Here is a 23738-nt window from a genome sequence, read left to right as displayed (position 1 = left end):
TACAGTTGCATTTTGCACATGAGAGCGGCAGCCCTCCTTTTCAGTAAGTCACATTTGTCAAAAAATGAGATGGACTGCAAACTTCAATCATTAAAAATCCACAGAGATTCTAGGATCATCACATTGGCTGACAAAGGCAATCAGGAGGCTGAAGGAGAGGGTGGGTGAGGATCTCAGCTCCAGCCTCCTCAGCCGCAGGTTAAGTGGTGATGCTGGTCGTCCCCAAAGTGCTCCAGGGTTTCTGGCTTCATCCACTAAACCCCTCATTCGTGATCCTCTCTCAGCTGAGCGACATAGCTGTTAGTCACACAAGCTATTTTGGATAAACTCTCTGAACATAATGCAGCATCAGGCCACATTTTCCCACTGCATCTTGGATGAGCGGGTGCTTTCCATACTACTACTACTACTTTTCCATGTCATATACACCTATTTAAGAACGAATGCAGAAAAAAACCCTATTCTTATTTTTATATCAAAATCCCCTTACTTTTACTTCCTGGAAAACTTTAATGGTGACCTCATTGTGTACCAGGATAATAAAAACCAACCAATAAAACGGTCACAGCTTTTTGAACAATCTTTCCCATCACATCAAATACACTTCCCTTCTCTCCCTATTAAAGATTATTATAACTGATATCGCATTGGTTTACACTTAAAGTTTGAAAGATTCCTAACCCTAACCCTGTGTTAACCATGTGTAACCATGTCCCGCTGTAATATCCTGTTTCAACAGGAAATACATCACATTAAGGAAGCAAGATGCTCTCAAAATGCTGTTTCATTGTGCCACAGCTGTTGACTACCATGGTGGATATCGCAGTTTAAGATCATTTCCTCCCTGCCCCTTTCAGAGTGATCAGATGTAATATCACACCAGTGTCAAGCCTGTGGTCAGCTCTGCCAATCACAAGTATCGATCAAAATAGATCACTGCCTAATTTTATTTGAGACAAATGTAAAACCCCAAATAGTATCAAATCTGTACAGTAAAGCCAAATTGTAAAAATTACAGCCAAGATGTATAAATCACTAATTTGCACTTACTAGCATTAAACTTGCATTAGTGTGTGTTGGGTCTTCAAAGTCACACCCCCTTTCTTGGGCCCCTGGTAATATATGTCGGCGAAAACTAAACTGAGTGTGAATAAATGAAAGCTCTCATTTACGTCATCCTTAAAAACAGGTGTTGTTTGTTTGTGTGTGTCTTTCTGTGTGTGTGTGTGTTGTGCGTGCGTCCATGCTTTGTCATCAGTATTGGACACTGCCTATCATTCATGCGTCTGCGCTCTGGGTCAGCCGAGCCCAGTGGCAGCGTGTTCTTCTCGTCTCTGTGGGTGGTTTCTTCGGGATTTGAAAAGACATCTGTTGTGAAGTGCGGTGGCATTCCTCTTAGCCTTGAAATCACGATAATAACCGCTGGCCTGTCAACAGGAGATCAGCCACCAGTGGGGGTGGGGGCATCGAGGATGTGTGTGTGTGTGTCTGTGTGGGGTGGGGAGGGTGCTGACATTCACACCTGATGAAATGGAAATGAGGAGGAAAAAGAGATGGGGAGAGACAGGTTATGTCACCGCTTTACTGTATTCACATCACATTCGTTACTGGCATCGTGTTGGTTTGGCCTCAAAGCTCATATTGCTCCTGTCACGTCAATAACGCGTTTCTGAATTGAATCGCTCTGACAAGACCAGCAGAAAACTGTATGTGCGTATGAGTGATTTCTGAACCACAAGATGAATACAGCACGGGGTAATGCATGGTAAAAGAAATCACTTTAGAGAACATGAAATGGACGGGGGGGGGGGGGGGGCTGACAGGCTGATATGAGGGCGACACGGGTGGGAGGAGAGGGGGGCCGCGACCACGAGACAGTTGTGACAGAATGTGAAATATTTCTCCCGGAGTCAGCCGTAAAACTTTTCGAAAGGCAGAGGTGGAGGACATGTCAAGCGTTTCACCTGTAATGGGTTGTAAAAAGGGCTCAGTCCTGACCGTCCCCGGCAATCATCATTGTCCCCCCCCCCGTCCGCGGGGGAGGTGACAGGCGGGGAGGGGACATCTTTGGTCCCGCTGCGAGAAATGTCCCTAGGCAGGTACAGGCTCCACCGTGGAAATTACAGGGCTAAAGACCATTTACAGAAGCCCCAGAGGCGCCCTTACTTTAGCCTGTATACAAGCAGGACTCTGTGGGCTTGTACTGTGTACTCTCCAGGTAACCTCCTGTAAATTTTTTTTTTAATATTTATTTTCTTAAAAATGGCCCATAGCCTCAGGGGGGTATGGGTGCACCGTGTGCATGACCTTTGCTGCATGTCACCCATCTCTCATACTATCAAATAAAACACACATGGAAATTCAGAATATATCAATGCCGCTGTCGTTGTCACTCAGCGAGCTTGTTCCTCCTGTGACAGGTAAATGTCACTTCCACTTCTTTTTGGGACAGTCATAAGCCCTTTCATCATCTTGGCAGTTTAAGAATGTTGTGTAGCATGCAAATTACCAGGGAGGCCGAGCCAGCACACATCCACACACACCAGACAAAAGCACAGGTATATGCGCCCACACACACACACACACATACATACCCAGAGATCTGAGTGCAATCTCAGTACAGATACCTCTTTACGACTCATACTGAAAAGTACATTTTGTCATTACTCATACAGTGCAAATGAGTAAGGAGTAAGACATGCCATATTGCGAAGTGTGCATTCAGGTGGGAAGGGATTTGAGAAGAGGAGGAGGAGGAGAGGAGAGCTGAATAGAAGGTGATGAATGAGATGTCTGAGGGGAAAGAGAGAGAGAGAGAGAGAGAGAGAGAGAAAGAGAGAGAGAAACAGTGAGAGAGAAGTGGACTTTAAATTACATGGCGGCTCATGTCAGCGGCCGTAATTAGTAGCTTGGTCAGGTGTGGTGAGTGGAGCAGGATACAGCAAAAGAAGGACCGGGCGTAAAAAACACAAAGACAAACCACAGAGAGAGAGAGAGGGAGAGAGAGAGAGAGAGAGAGAGAGAGAGAGAGAGAGACTATGAAGAACAGCACCCTATTGAATCACAAACTTCCTGCAAAGTGGAGAATGGGAATGAGAATAGCGTGTATGCCGAATGCACCTCTGTGAAGTGAAATCAGCTCAAAGACACACACGCACACACACACACACACACACACACAAATCACCGAGGCTGTTTGTCGCGTGTCAAGCGCGTGGAAGATAAGTCTGCAAATTCAGACAGTTCTGCAGAGCGCTGGCAGTCTGCCAAGTCAAACGTTGCCTTCGGAGAAAAGAACAAGACCAAAGCGCGCTGGGGTGAAAGCTGGGCTGCCCATAAACTCACAACACAACACAATTACCCACACGGTGCGGAGATCACCCCCGCCGAGCAGCACAGTGCGACAGCTGGACACTGGGTGAAGCCTCCTCAAATGGGGAAACACACATTCAGGACTGTTCCATTCATTCATTATCATCTATTTCAGCCTATCAAGATTCGTAAGCGATGGCACAGCTTGGTGTTTCGGCCTGCTGCACGTGTCGGCAGCTGAGCATTTGATGCATTATAGTGTTTTGGGGGGGGGGGGATTTTTCAGGATCCCGCACCAGTTCTGCAAGTACAACAAAGAATTGTATTAGGGTGAGAAGACAGAACAAAGGAGCATACTGCATCATTTAAGGTGAAGTCGACCCTTTAGAAACACCTGGAAAGAAAAGTGGGAAAGAGGAGGAGAAGAGGGGAGAATCAGAACCAAGCTGCTCTTGTTTTGTCTACACTCTTCAGTCTTTTTTTCTTTATTTTGTCCTTGACATTAATGCAACATTGTGTATCCGCCCAATGTTTATAGTATATGTCTAAGTGTAATGTCTCATTTGTGCTCATGCAATAACAAGATATTTGCATTAAAACAATGCTGTTTTCTATATTATCCAACAGTTATTTTCATGTGTACTCCACTTGGCTGTTGATTTGTATAAAAAAGTTCTTGAATATTCTAGATCTAGATTTAATGTTCCAGGATTGCAATTATAATTCCAAATACTACTTGCAAGATATACATAGAGGAAAAATGTTTGCTTAGTCTCGAACAACACGGCTTATCTCTTTATCTCTTTAGTAACTTTCTAGAGATCCACATCAGGAAGTGTCTGCATCAGTCAGTCAGACAGGCAGCGCTAATATATACAGTGACAATATTTCAGTCTGCAGCTGTTGTGAGGAAGAGTGGGCTATTACATTTCTTCATATTCATAAAGTGTCATTTTACTCGCTGCATTTTACACTGACCATCTAATTAAGCTGCAGAACATCCAAGGAATAACCAATGATATGACACATTTTGACACAATTTTGCCAAATTTGATTTACTCACTAAGACTATTACAGATGATTAAGCCTAAATGTTAATCAAGAATTATTATATCTGGCATTTTCTGGATGTTGGTTTGTATGGTTTATGATGTGATGATTCATATGTGCTCTTTTAACCCTGTAGGCAAACCAAATGTCCCATATGAGACAATGAAAATTAATTAGAATTTGAATTGAATTGAATTGAACTGAATTGAATTGAATTGAACTGAACTGAACTGAACTGAACTGAACTGAACTGAACTGAACTGAACTGAACTGAATTGAATTGAATTGAACTGAACTGAACTGAACTGAACTGAACTGAACTGAATTGAACTGAATTGAACTGATTTGAATTGAACTGAATTGAACAGAACTCAACTGAACTCAACTGAACTACCTTTCTGAGGAAAAAAAAATCCTGTTCTGCTTTGATTTTTCACAACCTACTTTACAAGCAAACTACAAGTACACACACACACACACACAAAAATCAAATCCTGTCCTTGACTTCCGAACACAAGGCAGGTATGCCCTCTCGCCCAGGGAAGGAGGAGGAGACTGTCAGAAAATGGAGATGTATTTGTCTGATCCGGACATAGCTGTGTGACAGCCAGCGCGCCTCCTGGAGAAAGCTCTGTTGTTGTTCTTATCAGCCTCACGCCCCGGGGCAAGAGAGTGAATGAGCAATGGACAGCTCACCCCTCTCCCCCCCCCAACACACATCCACATACCCACCCACTCCAAGGAGGAGGAGGAGGAGGAGGGGGCAAGAGAGGAAAAGGGAGTGTATCTCTGTCTCTCTCTCTCTCTCTCTCTCAAACGCACACCTTCCCTCCTCCCATGTGAGCAAAGAGAAAGAGACACACACTCAAGTGCTCAGTCAGTCACACACAGGTACACAGGATACTGAGGTTGATTGAGAGAGAGAGACAGAAAGAGAGAGAGAGAGAGGGGACAAGAGAAGGAGCGCTGCCACCGGTTGCTCATAGACACTCAAGGAGGGCACAGACCGCCTGCCTTATGTGTGGCTCTTCTCAAGGCTTCACAGTAAGTTGTGCAACATCACTTTCATCTCTTTTTGGCGCTGCTGTAGGATGGAGAATGTGCTTATTATTCTTATTTATGTACCAGCATGGATTGGAGTTGGGTATTTTTCACTTTTGTACTTTTTAATTTTTAATTTTTTTTTGCATTCTGACATTGTCCCGTGAAACGCAGCGCTGTCACAGTGAAGAAAAGAGTGCTTTCTAAAGTCAGCCTATTACTTGCTGTCCTGCGAGGCACAGCTGTGCGCCTTTGACTCATGTCTCGATTTTCAGAATATATTTTCTGCTGTGTCACTGGGTTCGACGGTTTCGGAGTGAGCTGTCACGCTTGTGACAGTCATTCTGAGTCAGCTGTGGTGACACGGTGAAATGTCAACCATAAATCTCATCTCCGTGCGCTTATTTATTTGCATTTCTGTCTTTTTCAGCACAAGTTCAAATAGAGTGTCATATTTTGTTCGCTGCAGCCCGTGTGCCACTGCTGCATATAGATGCCAAGTTATTGTGTTGCTTTGACAGGTTTCTGATTTATTTATTATTTCTGGGTTTGTTTGGGAGTCTGGAAATTCTTTCAAGTGAGGAAAAGTGAGCGTCGAGACGGGAATGAAAGCCAGTGCAAGAAATGAGGTGAAAAGTTTGTTTCTCCCCGAGCTAGAATAATATCTGACAAAATCCACATGATATGATAGGGTGATATTTGGGAATTTGACGCTTTAATGCAATCTTTTTGGTTGGGTCTAAGATTGATGACACTTCAGGAGGTAACTGAAGTCACATGAGCCCCACTCTTACCAGCCAAAGCCCTTATCTATTACTATCTCCAAGGCAAAGAGATGAACCCAAAAAAAAAAGGAAGGAGTTGTTGACATTATTAGATCTGAGAGGACATTTCTAAACATTGTCTTTTAATCACAAGCCGTGCTATCTTCTTTTTTCACTCTGGTTCAATGCTTCATCACATCAGTCGGCGCACTTTGCCTTGCTGTCGGGCTGAGTTATCCGCCAACTGCCTTTGAAAGACAACAATCTTCCTGAGGAGGGAGGGAGAAACACAGAGGGGGGAAAGAGAGAGCGGGGTAGCGTAGACCGGGCTGAGAGCCAGGTCCCAGTCAGCTCGGAGGAAGTCTGGCCGATTCACTGGGAGCACTGGTTTCCTTGTGAAAGTGGTCCTGACGTGCACAGGAACCTCCCTCGTAGCCTGGGGGGGGGGGCGCGATTGGGATAGTCACAGGATGTTTGGGACAGCGGGGGCAACGGGGCAGCGAGCATGAAGGTTCCACTTTGAAGTTTGTTTGTCCGGTAGTAGCGGTCGATGGGAAAGTTAGATTCCCCCACCGCCACCTTACCTCCTCTTGTCTCACACCTCACGCTCGGGAATCTAATTTTGGCTCCATTCAAGACTGGACTTCCCCTGATCCCTCAGCTGTTGTTTGTGGTGTTTATGCTTTATTTGTTTCCTTGAATAGTACGAGAAAGGGACAGGGTGAATGGGGTATAAGGAGGAAATGTAGAGCGGCAAAGATGAGGATGGACTCAAGAGGAACAAGGAGTTTTGTTTTTAAATGAGATATCTACCATTTGAAAAAAAAAAAATCCTACTCTTACAAAATGATTGATTTCAGGAAGTTACTAGTAGGTCACATTTGATAACACTCTCATAGCCAGAATCCTCTATTCTTTACAAATACGGAACGATGAACATAAGGCAATATTTTTCCCATCTTCTTATATAGACACATCTCCCTGTCTCCCCTGTAGGCCTCCTCCTCCCAGCACAGCACAGCCATGTTAACCTCAGAGGGGTCACCGCAAAGCACGGGGGTCATCACTGCGGCAACGCCAGAGACACGGGATGCGGACATGACATCGTGGAGCGAGGCCGAGTTCGAGGAGAAGTGCACTTACATCGTGAAGGACCAGCCTCTGGAGGAAGACTCGGAAAACCACGGCAGGACGCGGGCCGAGAGATCCCTGCCCAGAAACCTGGCTCTGAAACGCCGCCCCGACTCAGCAGAGGTACGCAGCAAAGTGGGCCGCACTTTTCCTGTTTGTGAGCGAATGGTTAAGAGTGTGCAAGCAGTGGAGTTGTTGTCAGGTTGTTGTATGGGACTTAAAGGGATGCCTTGACTTCTTGAATTTTTCTTGACCAGAAAAAAGTCAAAATGTATTTTTCAGATGATTCAGATTTCCTAAAAAGGCTTTTCGGAAGTGTTTTCTTCAATAAAAACCAAGGCAGTAAAATGACGACGAAAACTAACCAGCTAAAATTCCAAATATCTCAGTAAATCTCATGAAGTGGTGTGTGAGTGTGCGCTGTATATGTTTATGTTTTGTGTAACTGCCGACCCCTTGCGTCACTCCAACATCCTTCCATCTGCTCATCCATCCTCGGGCAGGAAGTACTTGACATGTTGTTGTCTAATTTCAGCTTTTCCTCTCTGCGATGTACGTCCTCGTCTTGAGACAAGGACAGAGACAATAGCCAACCCCCTCACCACACAGCCTGAGGTCCCTATGATTAGCAGCTACCACAGATTCCCAACCCATTGTCCCCAGCGCACAATTACACCGTAAAGCGGAGGCAGTGGGTCCCACCTTACAGAGTGCACCATAAATAATCCTCCGGATAAGGGCACATCAGCCACAGTTACTTACATGAAAGCCGTAGATGGTTGATGTTTAACTGGATGGACCGTGGCACCGAGATCGCAGATAGCGCGGCATCAAAGCCGCTTCTTCAAACGGACAAGAAAAGATTTTAATTGTTTGTGAGGATGCGTGGAGTTTCCTGTTCAAATACACAATAGAGGATTAGGGTAGAGTCTCTGTAGATGAGAGATCATAGTCAGGTGAGATCAGAGGAGATAGCCCAGGTGTCTGCCGCTGAATACCTGCACTACCACTTTGACCTTCTAATAAGGTCTGTCTGGAGTCTGGATGACACCAAAGAGCAGGCCGCAGGTTACATAGGGGTACAACTGTGTCACATAGGGACCTAAAATGGAGTTCTCAAACTAAGCCAATGAAAGTGGGAACAGCTACATGGATAAACTGGAGATAAAACGTATGGCTAAGCGCAGATATATATATAGTCGGTGCATACACAGGGGAAAATCCAACTCCACAATGCCAGTATTGCTCTGAGATGAAAGAGAGAATACATTACCATTGCTTTAGGGGATTTGAAGGCAGAGCTTAAGGTGCCGTTGACGGGCTGGGGTGTGCCCATGACACCCTATCCTCTCTTCCCCACCCCGGAGGCTTGAGACGGGGGCTGAGTTTCACACCTGGAGGTAGCAGAACAAGAGTAGTGGTTAAATTTTAATACGGCAGAGAAACTGAAGATAACTCGTGTGATTGGCTCATGAAATATTCATCGTGTGAAGGAAAGGACATAGTCTTCTGTCACAGCCTCGCGAATTCTCATTTACAGATTTTTCACAACGTGGAAATATAATATATTGTCGTGGTCGCCTGTACATGTTAAGAAACTCATCTGATTGCTCATTTCCTTTTCTCGGGCCAGTAATTCTCGGGAGGCAATTTCCTGTTGAGCTGACCTGATCTTTCTGATTAGTCACCAAGGAACCGACAGATAGGGGATCTGATAAGGAAGACTGTATTCTCTAGAATCTCATCACTTTAATCTTGGCTTTCTTACTCAGAGGGCATCCTTTTGCTTGTTCAAGTCCCCATTTTGAGTAAGAGCCTACTGTTTGATGATGCCATATCCTGCTTGTTGAACAGGTGCTCGGCGTGACCAGTAAGGAGCTGATTCCCAAGGGGACACGCTTTGGCCCTCTGGTTGGGGAGATCTACACCAATGAAACAGTGCTGAAAGATGCCAATAGGAAGTACTTTTGGAGGGTAAGTGAGGTGCATGTGTGCCTCTGGATTTGTCTCTACATGCATGTGAAGTCTGAACATATGTGTTTCAAAACTTCACATCCTGTGTCTGTTTCTGTGGAGGCTGGTGTGGCTGTGGTCTGGCACGGGATGGCAAGTGTGGTCCGCTTCTGACATCCTGTGAAACTGTGACTGTCTGTGAATGCTTAGGCAGCTTTAAATGCTACTGAGTTATGATATGCCTGTGTGCGTGTGCGTTTGTTTGCCAGTTGTGGATATGGCTGTTTGAGGTCACACACAGCTGTTTGGTTTCAGTGACGCAGCGGTTCTCTTCTCTCTCCGCTTCTCTCGGCAGTGCCACGGTCTCACTGCCAGTAAATACACATGTACACACTCCTCCTGATTCTCAAACTCTCACACTGACTAAGCAAGGAAGTGGCTTTGAGCCTGAGAGCCTCTACATTATGCTACATGATGCAGTCAGCAGGATCAGGACATTAGTCTACAAAAACGTATTACACATGTCTGTGTAATTCTACAGATAAGACTCAGCAACCTTGAAATAATGAACCGCTGACACAAACTTAATAGTCATAACACAGACAATATGTTTACATTACAGCCATGACTCAAGCAATAATGTGGCTAAGGAGCAGATAGCATAAAGAGTATAGACCTAAAGAGAGGGAGCGAGAACTCTCTGTGATACACAAAAGCAAATAAGCAATTCATTTAGCTGAGTATTTAGCAGATTTTTGAGAAGGATGGCAGTCATTCAGATACACAGTAATGATTCATTCACGCCGAAGGCAATGGGGAGTAGAGAGTGGTAGTGGGCGAGCATAGTATAGGCAATACTATATCCAGTCATAAGGTGAAATTCTTGTTCAGTGGTGCTATCATAACCCTAGATGACTTGTGTGCTGCAAAGACACACTAGATGTAGCACCCCATCATCGACTCCCTCAGCTGAAAGAATACATTTACCATAAAAGCCCGTGGAAAGTGATAACGTCATGGTCTCAGATTCAGAGGAGGATGTGATGTTGACGTGCAGTCATCTGAACGTCTTTCTGGTTCTCTCGTGCCGCAGGTCTTCTCCGAGGGGCGCTTACACCACATCCTGGACGGTTTGAACGAGGAGCGCAGCAACTGGATGCGTTACGTCAACCCGGCCTGTGGGGCGGAGCAGCAGAACCTGGTTGCGTGCCAGAGCGGCCTGGACATCTACTTCTACACAATCCGGCCACTTCAGCCGGGCCAGGAGCTCCTGGTGTGGTACTGCCCCGAATTCGCCCAGCGCTGTAACTACCCACCGCTGGGGCAACTGGTGACTGAGAGTATTGGTAAGTGTCTATGTGTGTGGTAGTATCCATTTAGGATGGCACAAACAGAGTTGTTGGACACCTAAGGTAACGGGGACCATTGCCTTGCCAACACTCTGGGACATATCTGGTGTGTGTTGTTATTTGAGGAATAAAGCTCTCACTCAAAGCGCTGGCCGACTGACACACTCTTTGTGTGGGTGTTTAACAAGCTATACAGTCACACCCACGGCCCTTTGTTAAGGGTGGACACAAAGGAAGAGAGGAGAGTCCTGAAAGGGGAGAGGGCCTATCTCCAGGTGTAGCCATAGTCCCTGTGTAAGGTGAGACCAATTTCAGGACTTTAGGCAATGTTTCAGTTTCCCTTTTTTTTTAAGCCCACATAGAAGCACAGCTGGCAACTCACTCACACACACACACACATATTCATTCGCACACACTCCAGCAGTGAGACACGAATGCATGCGCCCCCTAAAATACTCATACAAACGCACACACGCACACTCCCACACAAGAGGAGTGGGGGGTTTGCCTGAGGTGCTGACAGCGTTTTGGCACGACTCCCCTTATTTATTTGGCTCTTAAGGAGGAAGAGGGGTAGGAAGCGCTCCAGTGACTACTTGAACTTCCTGACGAGGCATCCCGCTGACAGATTGATATCTCACTGAGTGTCGGCTGTTTGTTTGCCGAGAGCTCGCCTCTCAGAAAAGGGGGAAGGGCAACACAGGGGAGCACACAGTAGATAAGGGTTGCTCTGTGTTTGTGAGCTTGTAGCTGGATATTCCTGTGTCCAAGTTTAGGTGAAATGCACGTGTGTACTGTATTTTGTCTTCCTCTGTTTGTCAGCTCTTGTCCTTTGTCTGTTCTGGAGTGAGTCAGTTGAACAGAATCTCTCTCCCTGACTTCCTGGGTATACAGTGGAACAGAGTGCTGAGACAAAATACAGATTTGGATCCAGATTTCATAAACTCAAGCTGTTTGTAAAACCACAATGGAAAATCAACATTAGCCACCAGTCAAATGTCAAAGTGGTGAAATGGTGAAACTGACTGGTGAATTCTTTGGCCAATCAATCACTGTTGAAGGCAGATGAAAAAATAGTTTCCTATCCTGTGTAAGTTTGTGGTGTATATAGTCAATTGCAACTGTACCTCATTTACTCATCCAGGCCTCTAATGCAAGTAACATACTGTAGCCACTCACTCCTCTCCTCCATGCTATCTGTATCCTGATCAGACCCCTATTGTTTCACTTCTGGTATCCGCTTTCATAGAGTGCCCAGGCAGGTCTGGGAGACTGCAGACGATCTTAACAGACGCATACACACATGTTGGCCTACGCAGACACACAGACACATCAGATAAAACCGCACTTGGTTGTCTTTTTCATCAAAGCAGACAGCAACAGGTTGGAGTAGTTTCCTTTAAGAGGAAAGCTGCAGGCTGCGGTGATGTCAACAAGGAACTGATGAGTGTATGATCACAGACGACATGACTGTCAGGAGTGTCTGTATCACTGGATGCCATTGCTGGGAGATGACGTAATTCTATAAATGTGTCACTGGTGCGCATATGACATTTTTTAAAACCTGTTATGATAGTAGATACTTGCAATGCAATATCAGGCTTAGGCTTACATGTCTACTAATGATTTCACCTGATCCTGATGTCCTGTATGCATTTCTGCATGTTTTTTGTCCCACAGAGCAGAGTCAAGCTCAGGAGAAGACTACAGGGAAACGAGGACACAGCGTCTCTGAAATCCTCCGGGAAGAGCCTTCCAAATCCCTGACTCCCTGCCCCAGGCGCCCGGACAGTCCTTTGTCCCAAACCAGCCTCCCCATCTTTCCCTTGTGTCCCCGTGTTGTCTATCCCCTTCGCCCCCACTCAGAATCTATCCATGGCCCTAGTTACGCACCTATGCCGTATTGCGGCCCTCCGGCTCCCAAAAGGCCAGCTGTGAGTAGTCCCACCACCTCCCATTTGCACTTCACCTTAAAGCACAATCAAGGGCCTATCGCAGCCAAACCTTACCAAGAATCCTCTGTGCCTGACCGTGTTCATCCTGGTCTGAGGCCCGCGCCCTACCTGCTGCCTCACTACCCAGTTGGCCTCAGCAGCATTCTACCTCACTCATACCCATTCTACGGTGATCGACTAAAACCTCACATGACACTCTCATCTCATTTACTGCCCTTCAGTGGCTATGCACACTTCCTCCATGCTTCAGCCAGTGGACACAAAGACTTGACTCTTGCACTAACCAATACCAAACAAGACCTCATTCTTTCACCGACCAGTGGGCACAAAGACAACAAGGACCTCATGTCCAGAAGGGCAAACTACCTCAGGATCCCCAATGTCACGTCACCTGATGACCTCAGAGATTACAAACTCTCCCCCTCCAGTAGTGTCCATGCGGACCTCCCTATACCTGCCACCTCCAGTGCCTCATCTATGGCCACCTCCCTCCGGGGGGCACTGCCCTCTCTTGCGGCGAGGGGAGGCTCACCACCGGCGGGCATGGCTGCCTACTCAGACTGTCTCCCTTCCAAACCCACCTCTGCCACACAGAGCAATGATGAGGATGCAATGGACCTCAGGAAGACCAAACGAGGACAGGCCATTGGCTACAAGACCCTGTCCTACCCTCTCACCAGGCAGAACGGAAAGATCCGGTACGAGTGCAACGTCTGCGGAAAGATCTTTGGCCAGCTGTCCAACCTCAAGGTTAGTTCCTCCTCATCATGTCAGTATGAGCAGAGTGGGAAATAAATGCCAGCCTCCAGCCAAAATGTGGCTGGCAAATCTGACTACGCTACAAGTAACTTTGTTAGATAACAACCATCATTTGGAGGTTCTGCTAATTTCTAAAAATCTAGCTGGCTTACAAAACAATGAAAGTGGCTGGAGAATATTAGAATTTATGAGCCACTATGGTGTGGTGGCCTCTTAAAGAGTTTGACAAAATAAATGCACTCATCCCTGACATGCTGTCCTCAGGTCCATCTGCGAGTACACAGTGGAGAGCGTCCCTTCAGGTGTCAGACCTGCAGTAAGGACTTCACCCAGCTGGCCCACCTGCAGAAACACTACCTGGTTCACACGGGAGAGAAGCCACATGAATGCAAGGTACAGCTATGTCCAGAAATTGTCCCTACAATTGGTATTGACACTGTTTCTCAGTGGCTTATTGTATCAAGACTAGAAGCCGTAAAAGCATGTTTTTATCCTTTGACTGCAACCGAAGCTTCTCTAACTTATTCCCATTCTTTCTGTCTTGACTTAGGTGTGCCACAAGCGTTTCAGTAGCACCAGTAACCTGAAGACCCACCAGCGGCTCCACTCAGGTGAGAGGCCCTACCAGTGCAAGCTGTGTCCGGCTCGCTTTACTCAGTTTGTCCACCTCAAGCTTCACAAGCGCCTCCACACTGGGGAACGACCTCACCGGTGCCCTCGCTGCCCCCGTGCTTACCTCCACTACTGCAGCCTCCAGGTGCACCTCCAAGGCTTCTGCCCTCTCTCCCCCTCCTCAGCCTCCCACGGACCCTCGCCGGAGGAGCTGCACCGAGTCAACATCGAGATCGAGAGGTTTGACATAAGCGAGGCAGCAGAGAGGCTTGAGGCCATGGCTGCAGAGGCCGAGCTGGACAAGGGGAGTGTTATTGGCCTAATAAAGGAGATGGAAGCCCAGAGCGGCGCCGGAGGGGAGGCCATGTCCTTAGAGCTGAGCATCTACAAATCAGCAAAGGAGTCTTCCGCCTTTCAGCTGCCTCACGGCAGCTCTCTACCTCTGCATCCAGCCAGCATCAAGCTGGAGTCAGGCTGCATATCAGAGTCCTAAGACATCCTTGCTAATCCATCCATATAATCCTTAGAGGTCAGCTCAGCAGCTGTCTGTTACTGCCCTATTTGAAGTAAAGCCTTATCTCAAACACGGATTGCCTAGCCTACAACCTACCAGGACTGCATGTGAAGAAGAGGGACTTTAACAGAGCGCCCAGGGAGCCGTGACTTCATTGTGTTGATGTCTACATGTTTGTTAATTTATTACACAGTTAATATTAATCTAAAATTCACAAACACTGAGAGATTTGTGATGATATTTGCTTAGCAGGGTTTTCTATGTTTTCTACTATTTGTTTTGTATCTCTAGAATGTTTGTCTACATGGAGTAACAACTAAACATGTGATTATGCATAAAGAAAGTTTGCCCTTCTTCATGTTCTTATTATATTTTTGTGTTTGCACTGTGTGAAAGTGAGTCTTTCCATCTGTGTACATGTGTGTGTATTTATGCCTCACAGAGTTGAAGTGATAACAGGTGAAAGCTTGGGTGTGTGCATGTGTGTATGTGAGTGACACAAATAGAGAGAGAGAGAGAGATAGAGAGATAAGGAGAACAAGGGAGACATAGTGTGCACATTTTGTTAATGTTCACACATGCATGCTTTTGTATGAATGTGTGTGTGTTGGTGTGGGAAGGTGGTGACGTGGATATATAATCTTGTTGTGAGTCTTGAAGTACTCACCAGCAAGCCTTAACCCCTTCAATCTGGAAAAAAAGGTCACACACAAGTCACAAAATTAGCTTATGAATAAGAACCTGCTGCTTATTTAGTACTCTTTGTCTCCGACATAACAGTTTCGGTGTGAATCACTTGACCCCAATGGCAACAGTCGATGGCAACAGTCGATGACTCCAGTTTCTGTGATATGATAAAAATAACTACTTCTGAGTAGCACTTCGCTTGATTCAAATTCAAGGAAATGTAAACTAAAAGGAATAAAACAGACATATTAACATATTACAAAACAGCTATAATAAAGGGGACTGCTGGTTCCATTGAAGCCGGATAGCAGAATAGGAATAGCACAAGACTATATAACAGTAGTGTTATCATTACAATACAAAACTACATAAGAAGATTATCATAACAATGCAAAACTAAAAGACCATTCAGTGGTTCATCAAAGTGAAGCCAAATGGCAAATGATACTGCTGGCTCAGTCAGGATCACTCAATGAAATTAAGATTCCATACTGGTCTAGTTTACTGAGAGCAATAGCAAATCAGTTAAATGTGAGTTTATTAGTCAATTGATTCAGAGAAGACAGACTTTGTAAATAGTATTTCCTAAGGCATAACTATGCACCAAAATATCACACCCTGTAAAACTGGTCAACCTTCATCTGTCTCCTCCTACACAGTGACATACTGTATATATGAAAGATTATCTGCAGAACGGAGAATGAGACTATGAATGACAGATAAGCACATGGACAGAGATGACTCCTACTTTCATCCCTTCACGAAGAACAGCCAGGAGAGAAGGATGTATGCCCACCAGTGTTCAAAAACTGAAACATAAAATGCTTCTGCCAAGGCATATGGAGGGATGATAGACCATACTGAGAGATGGCTTCTGTATTTGTCAGAGGCCGTTCCTCAACGGGACAACCTGGGTACAAACCCCCTATATAGCATGCATCTGCCCTGCTGAAATACCCTTGAACAAATCAAAGAGTTCCTACCAGCTCCAGGGCTGCTGTTCTTTAGCTGACCTTGACCTCTGACCTCCCTGGAGGGGGAGAAAGTGAAAAGAGGCTCCCCTACTGAGATCAATGAAGTATCACATCTTTTTTATTATTAGAAATAATATAGTGTCCCAAATGAAACATTAGGGCATATCCGTATGATTAAAAGAACAGGTCAGTAGGAAAAGATAGGGTTTCCAAGGTGAGCTTCAGCACAGCTCACCTCCAGTACAGTGGGCGGACGGCCACTGATGCCCCTTTAAAACCGTGCAGTGACGTCAGATATTTTTGACGGGGGGGCAGGCAGGCAGGCAGCGGGAGGTAAAGGTAACGGATCTACCGACGGTGAAGGATGCCCAGAATAATGTCACTGGTTTATTCTCTCGCCCACGTATCCGTATCATGATAAACGCTGCTGGGGCGGTCGCCCGTAGGATGCCGTCGGCGGCCCGGCGGAGCGGATGCTGGATAGCGTGGTGCCAGGCGGTGCTGCTCGGCGCGTCGGCGCTGGTTATTGTGGCCGAACGGAGCGCTCGTAAGTGGGCATACAATTCCCATAGCAGTCGGACTCCCAGTTTGCTGGTGTGTGAAATAAAAACGATTTTAATTAATTAAAACGATGCAGTAAATTATCTGTTTTGCTTTGGATATGCTCGTTAGTTACAGTGAATGGAAATGCTGTTGCACAGCCATGATGCTTCGCCGTGCCATGGCTCTTCCAACAGCCGTAGTTCTGCTCTGACCGTTGGGCTACATACAATTCAAATAGTCACGCTGGCACAGCCGTTACATTTTGGCTAACCTAGCTAGTTTATCTAGCTGTAACGTCTGTACTGAGCGACGGTTAGCACAGCGTTTACCAAATTGGGGTCCTGCAGGGGGTTCCCCAGCAAAATGAGGTCTAGTGTCATGTCACAATTATTTCACTATTTAGACGAATGAGCGCATGCAGAAGAATGAGTCGTATCTACCAACATCTTTGTAAATGGGGTTCATTGGGACGAAATCATAATGCAAATCTATTTGGGGGGGTCACTGACATTAAAAAAAAGTTTGGAAACATCCGGGCTGACAGCATTGCTGGACTCTAAAAGCTTGAATAAGGTTTATGTTACATTTCTGTAAATCGACCTGCCAGCCAGTTGTCATTTATTTGAAGGGCATTTGCTATTTGGTAAGCTACATTCTGGCTTGTCTGGTGAGGTAACGTTAGCTAATATCCTCTGCAGTTGTCCTAGTTGACTGTCATCAATGCCTACGCATAGCCACAATTTATAGATATCCCTAGCAACCCCCCAAAATACTGTATTCCAATCCAGACCCAACTGGTGTCTGTATTGAAAACATTGTGCAGCACACTCGGTATGAAAGATTCCCTGACTAAGCAGATCAATGACAAGGGCAGGACACCAGAGGGATGAGGTGACTGGATGTGCATGAAAAGTGACTTTGTCCTCAGCACGTATACCATTCCCAGCAGATAAAAATACTGCGCCTCCAGGGCTCCTCCGGTGAAGTCTGTCAGTCACAGAAAGATGAGGCGTTAAGTAAACTGATCTATAGAATAAGAAGCACTTTAATCCCCCTGGTCCTTGTCGAGTCAGTGTTTTCTGAGTGCAAGCTTATAACTAACCAATAATCTTGTATAGATAGGCTATGTAAAGGCCAGGATTCAGTCCCTTCTTGTGGGAACTTATATCACTAGGTGCTAGATAGCTTCCAGGCAAGTTGAAGGACAATTCTGCTTTTCTGTGCTTCAGTGAGGTGGGTGTGCTGTTTGAAGTCTCAGGGGGTCTGCTCTCTGCTCTGCCGGCCTCTTGAATCAATGAATCCTCACACATTTGCTGTGTTTTATGTGCTGTGTTTCATCTCTTAACTGAATACATTATCATAAAAGAGTCATAAAAGAGTTTTGCCCTATAAATAATTTATTATAATATATTATATAAACAGCTCTCATTCGGTACAGAAACAATGAACACTTACTCCACCTTTTGCATTTATACGTGTGTGCATCTGTGTGTGTTTGTGTGCGTGTGGTAGTGATCTACTGTATAGGGTTTTACCTCTGGAATGAGGAGACGCAGTGGGCAGGCCTCACCCTCGGCCTCTTCCTGCCGGGGACGGCGGTTCAGCTGTTGAGTGTGAAGTGGTACTACGATGACGGCGATGACCGCCGATGCTACCTCTCTGTCATACACCTATTGCACTTGGGCATCTTCAAAAGGTGAGATCTCTGGCACTTTGGGAAATAACTGTCCATGGGCCTAACCTCATATAATCAGCATCCGGTGGCTGATGTTTCTTGTGCAAGATCTTTAATCCAAAATATACCATCAATGACATTATTAAGATATGCTATTTACAGGAAGATTTTATCCAATATGCCACAGTGGGAATCAAACCATTACGCTACCTATAGAGCCATATAGGCACATTGGGGTCACATAGCTACTAGATGCTCATCAAAACACACACAATCAGAATTCTGTGCACATCATTGAAATCCTCTACTAGGGTTGCATTAGGAGGTGGGTCTCACTGCTGTGCCGTTTGTCTACGTCTCCCTCTGCTGGCAGGTTATGGGACTGCATGAGGTCAGTGTTGCACATGCAGGGCTCAGTGGGCGAGCTGGGCGCTGTCGTCATGCAGCAGGCAGATGTTGCTGCCCTTTGGCTGCTGGAGGCCCTCGTCCTCACCCTCCCCCAGAGCCTGCTGCAGGCGTACGTGGTGGTGTCCACCGATGTGGGCATCATGTCCCCAGGTAAAGTGACCTCAGCACTCATTTTTGGCTGTATGTAATGTTTGTGATGCAGGTATTCTGCTGCAACACATGTTGTCAGTCGCTCTAGATGAGAGTGTCTGGATAATGAGAATCTGAAAATTAAATGTAAGAAAGGCAGTGCCGCATAGGAGAACAGGCCTGGGGTGAGGATAGATCTTGCATATTATTAATAGTCTGTTCCAATATCTTTATTAGGACAGACAAGATAATTATAGTGCATGGGAATTGTTGGGCTTATGGTCCTCCTTATATTAACTCTCTTTCAACAACCAGTTCAGTTTAATTCAAAGACAATTCTGCCAAAGCATTTTACAATAATTACAACATTCAGCATCAAAACCACACGGAGAAAACATTAGGCTACTAATTTTGGTATAACAACAGCAATTGAATTGTTGACATGACAATTGGAGTAGTTGATTACAATTATGTCTCTCTCTCTGTCTCTGCCTCTCTCTCTCTCTCTGTCTCTCTTTCTGTCTCTCTCTCCCCCTCTGTTTTTCCGTCAGTGGCCTATTGCTGCGGTCTGTGCCTGCTGTCTATTTCCTGGGCCCTGGTGCTGTACAGCCGAGCCTGCTGTCTGATCCGACCAGGCCACCTGGCCATGCCGCCGGCCGCCCTGCTGTGCCAGCTGGTGTGGAGGGCGGGCATGCTGGGCGCCAGGGTGACCTGCCTCATGTGCTTTGCCAGGGTGTTTAACTGGTGGGTCTGCGGAGTGGCAGGTGAGCGAGAAGCAGAATTACGTTAGTTGCTAGGTACGATAAATGGGCTGGAATTGGTCTAAGTGTGGAGGTATGTCAGTAACATACATCACGGCCATAGGGTAGCCTAGACCAGTGGTTCTCAAACTGGGGGTCGGGACCCCCCGGGGGGTTGCAAATTAATTTTGGGGGATCATGAGATGATTGATGGGTTCACCATTCTTCATATGAAGCTTGTGATGTGGCAAGTGAAAAGAATATTTCCCTATGGGGATCAATAAAGTATGTAAATGCATAGTAACATAGTACGCATACTAATACTTGGAGCCCAGGGAGATAATAATCCAGCTAAACATTGTAGGTTTTGATGCTTGAACTGTGTTGTATGAAAAGTCCTGTAAACTATTGTTAGTTAATGGCGCATTCAAAATATGATTCTGAATTTATGAATAATAAGGAGCAGGATGGATTTCTGTGGTTGAATAGCTTTTCATTTACATTCCAGTGAATGAGTGATGTAATCACAGGCAGAGGGCACAGAGTGATGCAGCATGTCCTCTTAAGCCAGTTGTCCAGTTGTTCTTCTGCTTCGGCTTGGTGTACAGATCCTCTGTTGCACTTGTATCCCCACAGGGCACGCTCACTGACTTCAAGTCTATTTTTACGCTGACCTCCAGGTTTCCACTGGCTCACGGCCTCCTTCTGGCTGGTATCCCAGCAACCAGACATCTGCAACGGCCCGTGGTGCTGGCGTGCCTTCAATGGCATCATGGGTCTCGTCCACATCTTCGTCTTCCTCAATGTCAAAGACGGACCATCGCGCTTCCGCATGGCCAGTTTTTATGCGGTAAGAAGTGACTTCTAATGTATCTGTCGGTCCCAAATTGGCTTCAGGTATGTTTTATTCATTTCCTGGTGCTTGTTTTTCATAGCTGTGTTTTTATGTATTTCATGTATAGCATTTCGGTCTCACTGACCTACACACAGGCACAAACACAGACACACACACAGACTGGCAGATAGTTTGCATTGTCATCCTCACCTCTGCGTCCTTGGCGTACAGTGACGTCAGACCTGTCTGCAGATTACTGATAGTGTGACCTTCTCTCCTCCTTCAGTTCATGCTTGTAGAGAATGCCACTCTGCTGCTGGCCGCCTCCGACTTCCTTAGCGAAGCATCATGGGACAGTATGACCCTTCCCACCACTGTGTTGTGTAGCTTTCTCATCGGTGAGTCACACTCTCTGTCTGCCTTCCCACTCCTTTCTAATGAATTTAGCCGACGAGGCCCCAGGTTACCCCTGGGGTTTATGCGTCGAACAAAGTAATTAGCACATTATCTGTAAGTGTTACATTGCATAGTGTTAGATGCTCCAGGTTAGATTACTGTCTCAGAAACATTAAGATATTGACTGTTTATAATTAGACCTGGCTCAAACTTTACTTGTTTTAATGTGCCTGGCCAGATGTGTGGCTGAACAGAAAATTAGTGCCTGAAAGTTTGCATGCTATGTTCACCCAAATGCAGTTTTCTGGCAGTATGTATGCAAAAGGTACTACCAACACACCATACAGGCATGACTAGTGAAATAACTTCAAAAACTTTTACCAAAACTCTTTAAATAAAATCTTAACTAAAACTAAAATCAAATTTTACAAACAAGAAAACATAAAAATGAATGGAATTTGTGAAACTAACCCTGGTGGAGTACAGACATATTTCATGGGATAACAATTTCCTCCTCTTGTGCTTTCCAGGCACTACTTCTCTGGTCCTGTACTACCGGTTCCTCCACCCCAAGTCGACGGAGATCTCCCAGGGCTTGAACCACAACCATATGGGCAGCACCTGTCTGGAGCGGGGCGAGTCCTTCTTCTCTCTCGGGGACAAGAGCCTTCCAGCCCCCTCCATGCACAACCACGGCAGCTTCTCCCTCTCCGGTGTGGCGGGTTCCCTGGTGGATCATCCGGGGACGTGCGGCGCCCGGCCCAACAGCTCCTGCCCCTGCTACCACCACCACTGGCTCCTGATCCGGCTGGCCCTGAAGACAGGAGACCTGGGAAAGATCAACAGGGCGTACGGGGCCGGCGGGGCGGCGGCCATCCTGGACATGGAAGAGTACAACCAAGAGTTCAAGAGCAACGACGGCATCAATACCACGGCGGGAGGCAGCTGCGACGGGGTCTCCACCTCCGAGTCACAGGGGAAGGGCCTGGCGCCCCTCTCGGACTGCAAGGAGGAGTTCCAGAGCGTGAGCGAGCCCACGTCGACGGAGCAGCCCGAGGAAGAGGACGACAGTCTGGAGATGGAGAGCCCACTGGAGTCACCCGCTTCAGAGTTCAAACGCAGCTCACCGGAGGGCAAGTCTGTATTTGGAGACAGTCCGGAGCCGTACTTCTGCCCCACGGAGTCGAGTTCAACCCTCTACTTCAGCGCCGATCCACAGTCTCCCAGCAGTGCCAGTAACCCACGTTTGGACCGGGACATTGGGGGCCTGGAGCAGGGCTCGCGCCTCAACTCCATCCCGAGCGACCCGGCCCTTCACAGGGACGTCCGCGGGCTGATGGGCCGGGTGGGGCCGCGCTACACCTCCACCCCTAAATTGGACTGTGGAGCACTGGACTCCCCGCCCACCGTCCCTCACCTCACAGGCCCTAGGAGGCAGCTCATAATGTCCCGTAGAGATGAAGACGAAAACTTCTAGGTTTGTCATGAGAGAATCAGGGAAACAGTAACAGCAACTTATCCAGCATTAAAGGAAAACACCAACTTTTTGGCAAATAAGCTTTTTGATCAGCTTACTGTTGTGGAATGAAAAGAATGGTAGCGGTTTCACCTCTGTGTGCCCAGTATTTAGTGCACTCTGGTGCATATGCTAACACTTTTGAGATAATGCTAAGCTAGCTTGTACTGCCCTCTAAACATATACAATGTCCCTAAAGCATTAGCATGCCCCATAGAGAACTAAATACGGTATACACTGGATACACAGAGGTGAAACTGCAGTCTTTTCATCAGACAACAATAATAAGGTGATCACAGAGCTTATTGGCCAGGAACGTGTATGGAGCTCAGACATGCCTTCCCCCTTACGCTCCACAAGTATTTTTGTATGCTCGTACCCTCCAGCGATAATTAATGTCAGCCACAAGAATTTTACTGTGCAGCAAAGACTACACAATTAGTGCATATTATGGTAGTGTCATATTAGATTAGATAAATACAAATGATTTGTGATCTTGGAGAACTAGGGGAGTGTTTCTTGCACCGTAAAAGTCCTGTGAGTAATGTAATCGATCGGCAGGGGTTTGATAAACTACTTCCAGATCCCAAGGGTGCAGCAGTGTCTGAGCTGTATTCCTTTACCATCTCAGCGCAAGCCAGAGCTTTGTTGGCCTCTTAAAAGCACAAGTATCTTCTGTACCATACATCTCCTGCTGTGATATTTGTTATTCCCACTGAAAGACAAATCCCCTGTCCCCTCAAAGAATAACATACTGTATTTATAATCTACTCTCGTTGACCGGCATTGCTTAGAACAGGGCTATTGCGTCAACTTGGCAAAACTGTGTTTAATGTTTGAACTTTTTTTTGTTTGTTTCAAAGACATGTTGACCATGTAATTGCTGAACTATGTTTTGAACTTACATTCTGTAGGGAAAAAAGTATGTCTCAGGCACCTATTTGACTTTAAAAGAAGCTTTTAAATGTCAATTGTGAAACAAAATGAAAACATGCTCTCTAGGTACTTCTTGTGACTGTTTTTTTATGTGCTTTTTGATTGCTATATCTAGGGGGCAATTGCATTTTTGCTCATTACTGTTCTGTAAAAGGGATCAAATCCACAAACGAAACAGTGAAATTATGCTGGGTTTCATATATACTTTCTCCCTCTCAGGTGATTGCCTATCTGAAATATGGATCTGTGGGGTGCAAAGCCACTGGTGGCTTTTAACAAGCAATAAATACATATTGGGGTGACTTAAGGTAAAAATCTTTGTAGTTATTTCAACTTTATTCATTTTTTCTATATTTATGGTACAGGAATTTGACCTTTTTTAAGATGCTATAAATTAAAACTTGATTGCTCTGTGTGGACACAGGCTGTCATATCTTGAAATGTAACTTGTCATGTCAG

The 23738-nt window shown here is 46.0% G+C and overlaps 2 protein-coding genes across 2 annotated transcripts; both read left to right on the top strand.

The window, feature by feature from the left end:
- Nucleotides 1-5230: 5230 nt before the first annotated feature.
- Nucleotides 5231-14786, top strand: LOC139661875 (PR domain zinc finger protein 1-like). The gene is made up of 7 exons (XM_071540444.1): nt 5231-5406; nt 7164-7421; nt 9153-9272; nt 10345-10597; nt 12281-13305; nt 13579-13707; nt 13865-14786. The coding sequence occupies exons 1-7, from the start codon at nt 5380-5382 to the stop codon at nt 14417-14419; spliced, it is 2367 nt and encodes a 788-aa protein (XP_071396545.1). The 5' UTR covers nt 5231-5379; the 3' UTR covers nt 14420-14786.
- Nucleotides 14787-16515: 1729 nt separating this feature from the next.
- On the top strand, nt 16516-23572 carry xkr5a (XK related 5a). The gene is made up of 7 exons (XM_071540442.1): nt 16516-16648; nt 18157-18340; nt 18693-18877; nt 19408-19620; nt 20277-20446; nt 20718-20829; nt 21358-23572. The coding sequence occupies exons 1-7, from the start codon at nt 16516-16518 to the stop codon at nt 22302-22304; spliced, it is 1944 nt and encodes a 647-aa protein (XP_071396543.1). The 3' UTR covers nt 22305-23572.
- The last annotated feature ends 166 nt before the right edge of the window (nt 23573-23738 follow it).

The sequence above is a fragment of the Centroberyx affinis genome, unplaced genomic scaffold (genome assembly GCF_046629955.1).
Source record: "Centroberyx affinis isolate AG114_WGS23_722 - 3 ecotype Tasmania unplaced genomic scaffold, CSIRO-AGI_Caff_v1 ptg003635l_1, whole genome shotgun sequence".
Taxonomy (NCBI): Eukaryota; Metazoa; Chordata; class Actinopteri; order Beryciformes; family Berycidae; genus Centroberyx; species Centroberyx affinis.
Note: the sequence above shows the minus strand (reverse complement) of the source record. Positions and strands in the feature narration are given on the sequence as shown.

What these genes read in the sequence shown, in the direction of transcription:
- LOC139661875 (XM_071540444.1), top strand. Translation starts at nt 5,380, where the DNA reads ATGTGTGGCTCTTCTCAAGGCTTCACA. An exon ending in ACTGGTGACTGAGAGTATTG is followed by an intron (nt 10,598 to 12,280) that starts GTAAGTGTCTAT and finishes TTTGTCCCACAG; the next exon opens with AGCAGAGTCAAGCTCAGGAG. An exon ending in GCCAGCTGTCCAACCTCAAG is followed by an intron (nt 13,306 to 13,578) that starts GTTAGTTCCTCC and finishes TGCTGTCCTCAG; the next exon opens with GTCCATCTGCGAGTACACAG.
- xkr5a (XM_071540442.1), top strand. Translation starts at nt 16,516, where the DNA reads ATGATAAACGCTGCTGGGGCGGTCGCCCGTAGGATGCCGTCGGCGGCC. An exon ending in GCATGGCCAGTTTTTATGCG is followed by an intron (nt 20,447 to 20,717) that starts GTAAGAAGTGAC and finishes CTCCTCCTTCAG; the next exon opens with TTCATGCTTGTAGAGAATGC. An exon ending in GTTGTGTAGCTTTCTCATCG is followed by an intron (nt 20,830 to 21,357) that starts GTGAGTCACACT and finishes TGTGCTTTCCAG; the next exon opens with GCACTACTTCTCTGGTCCTG.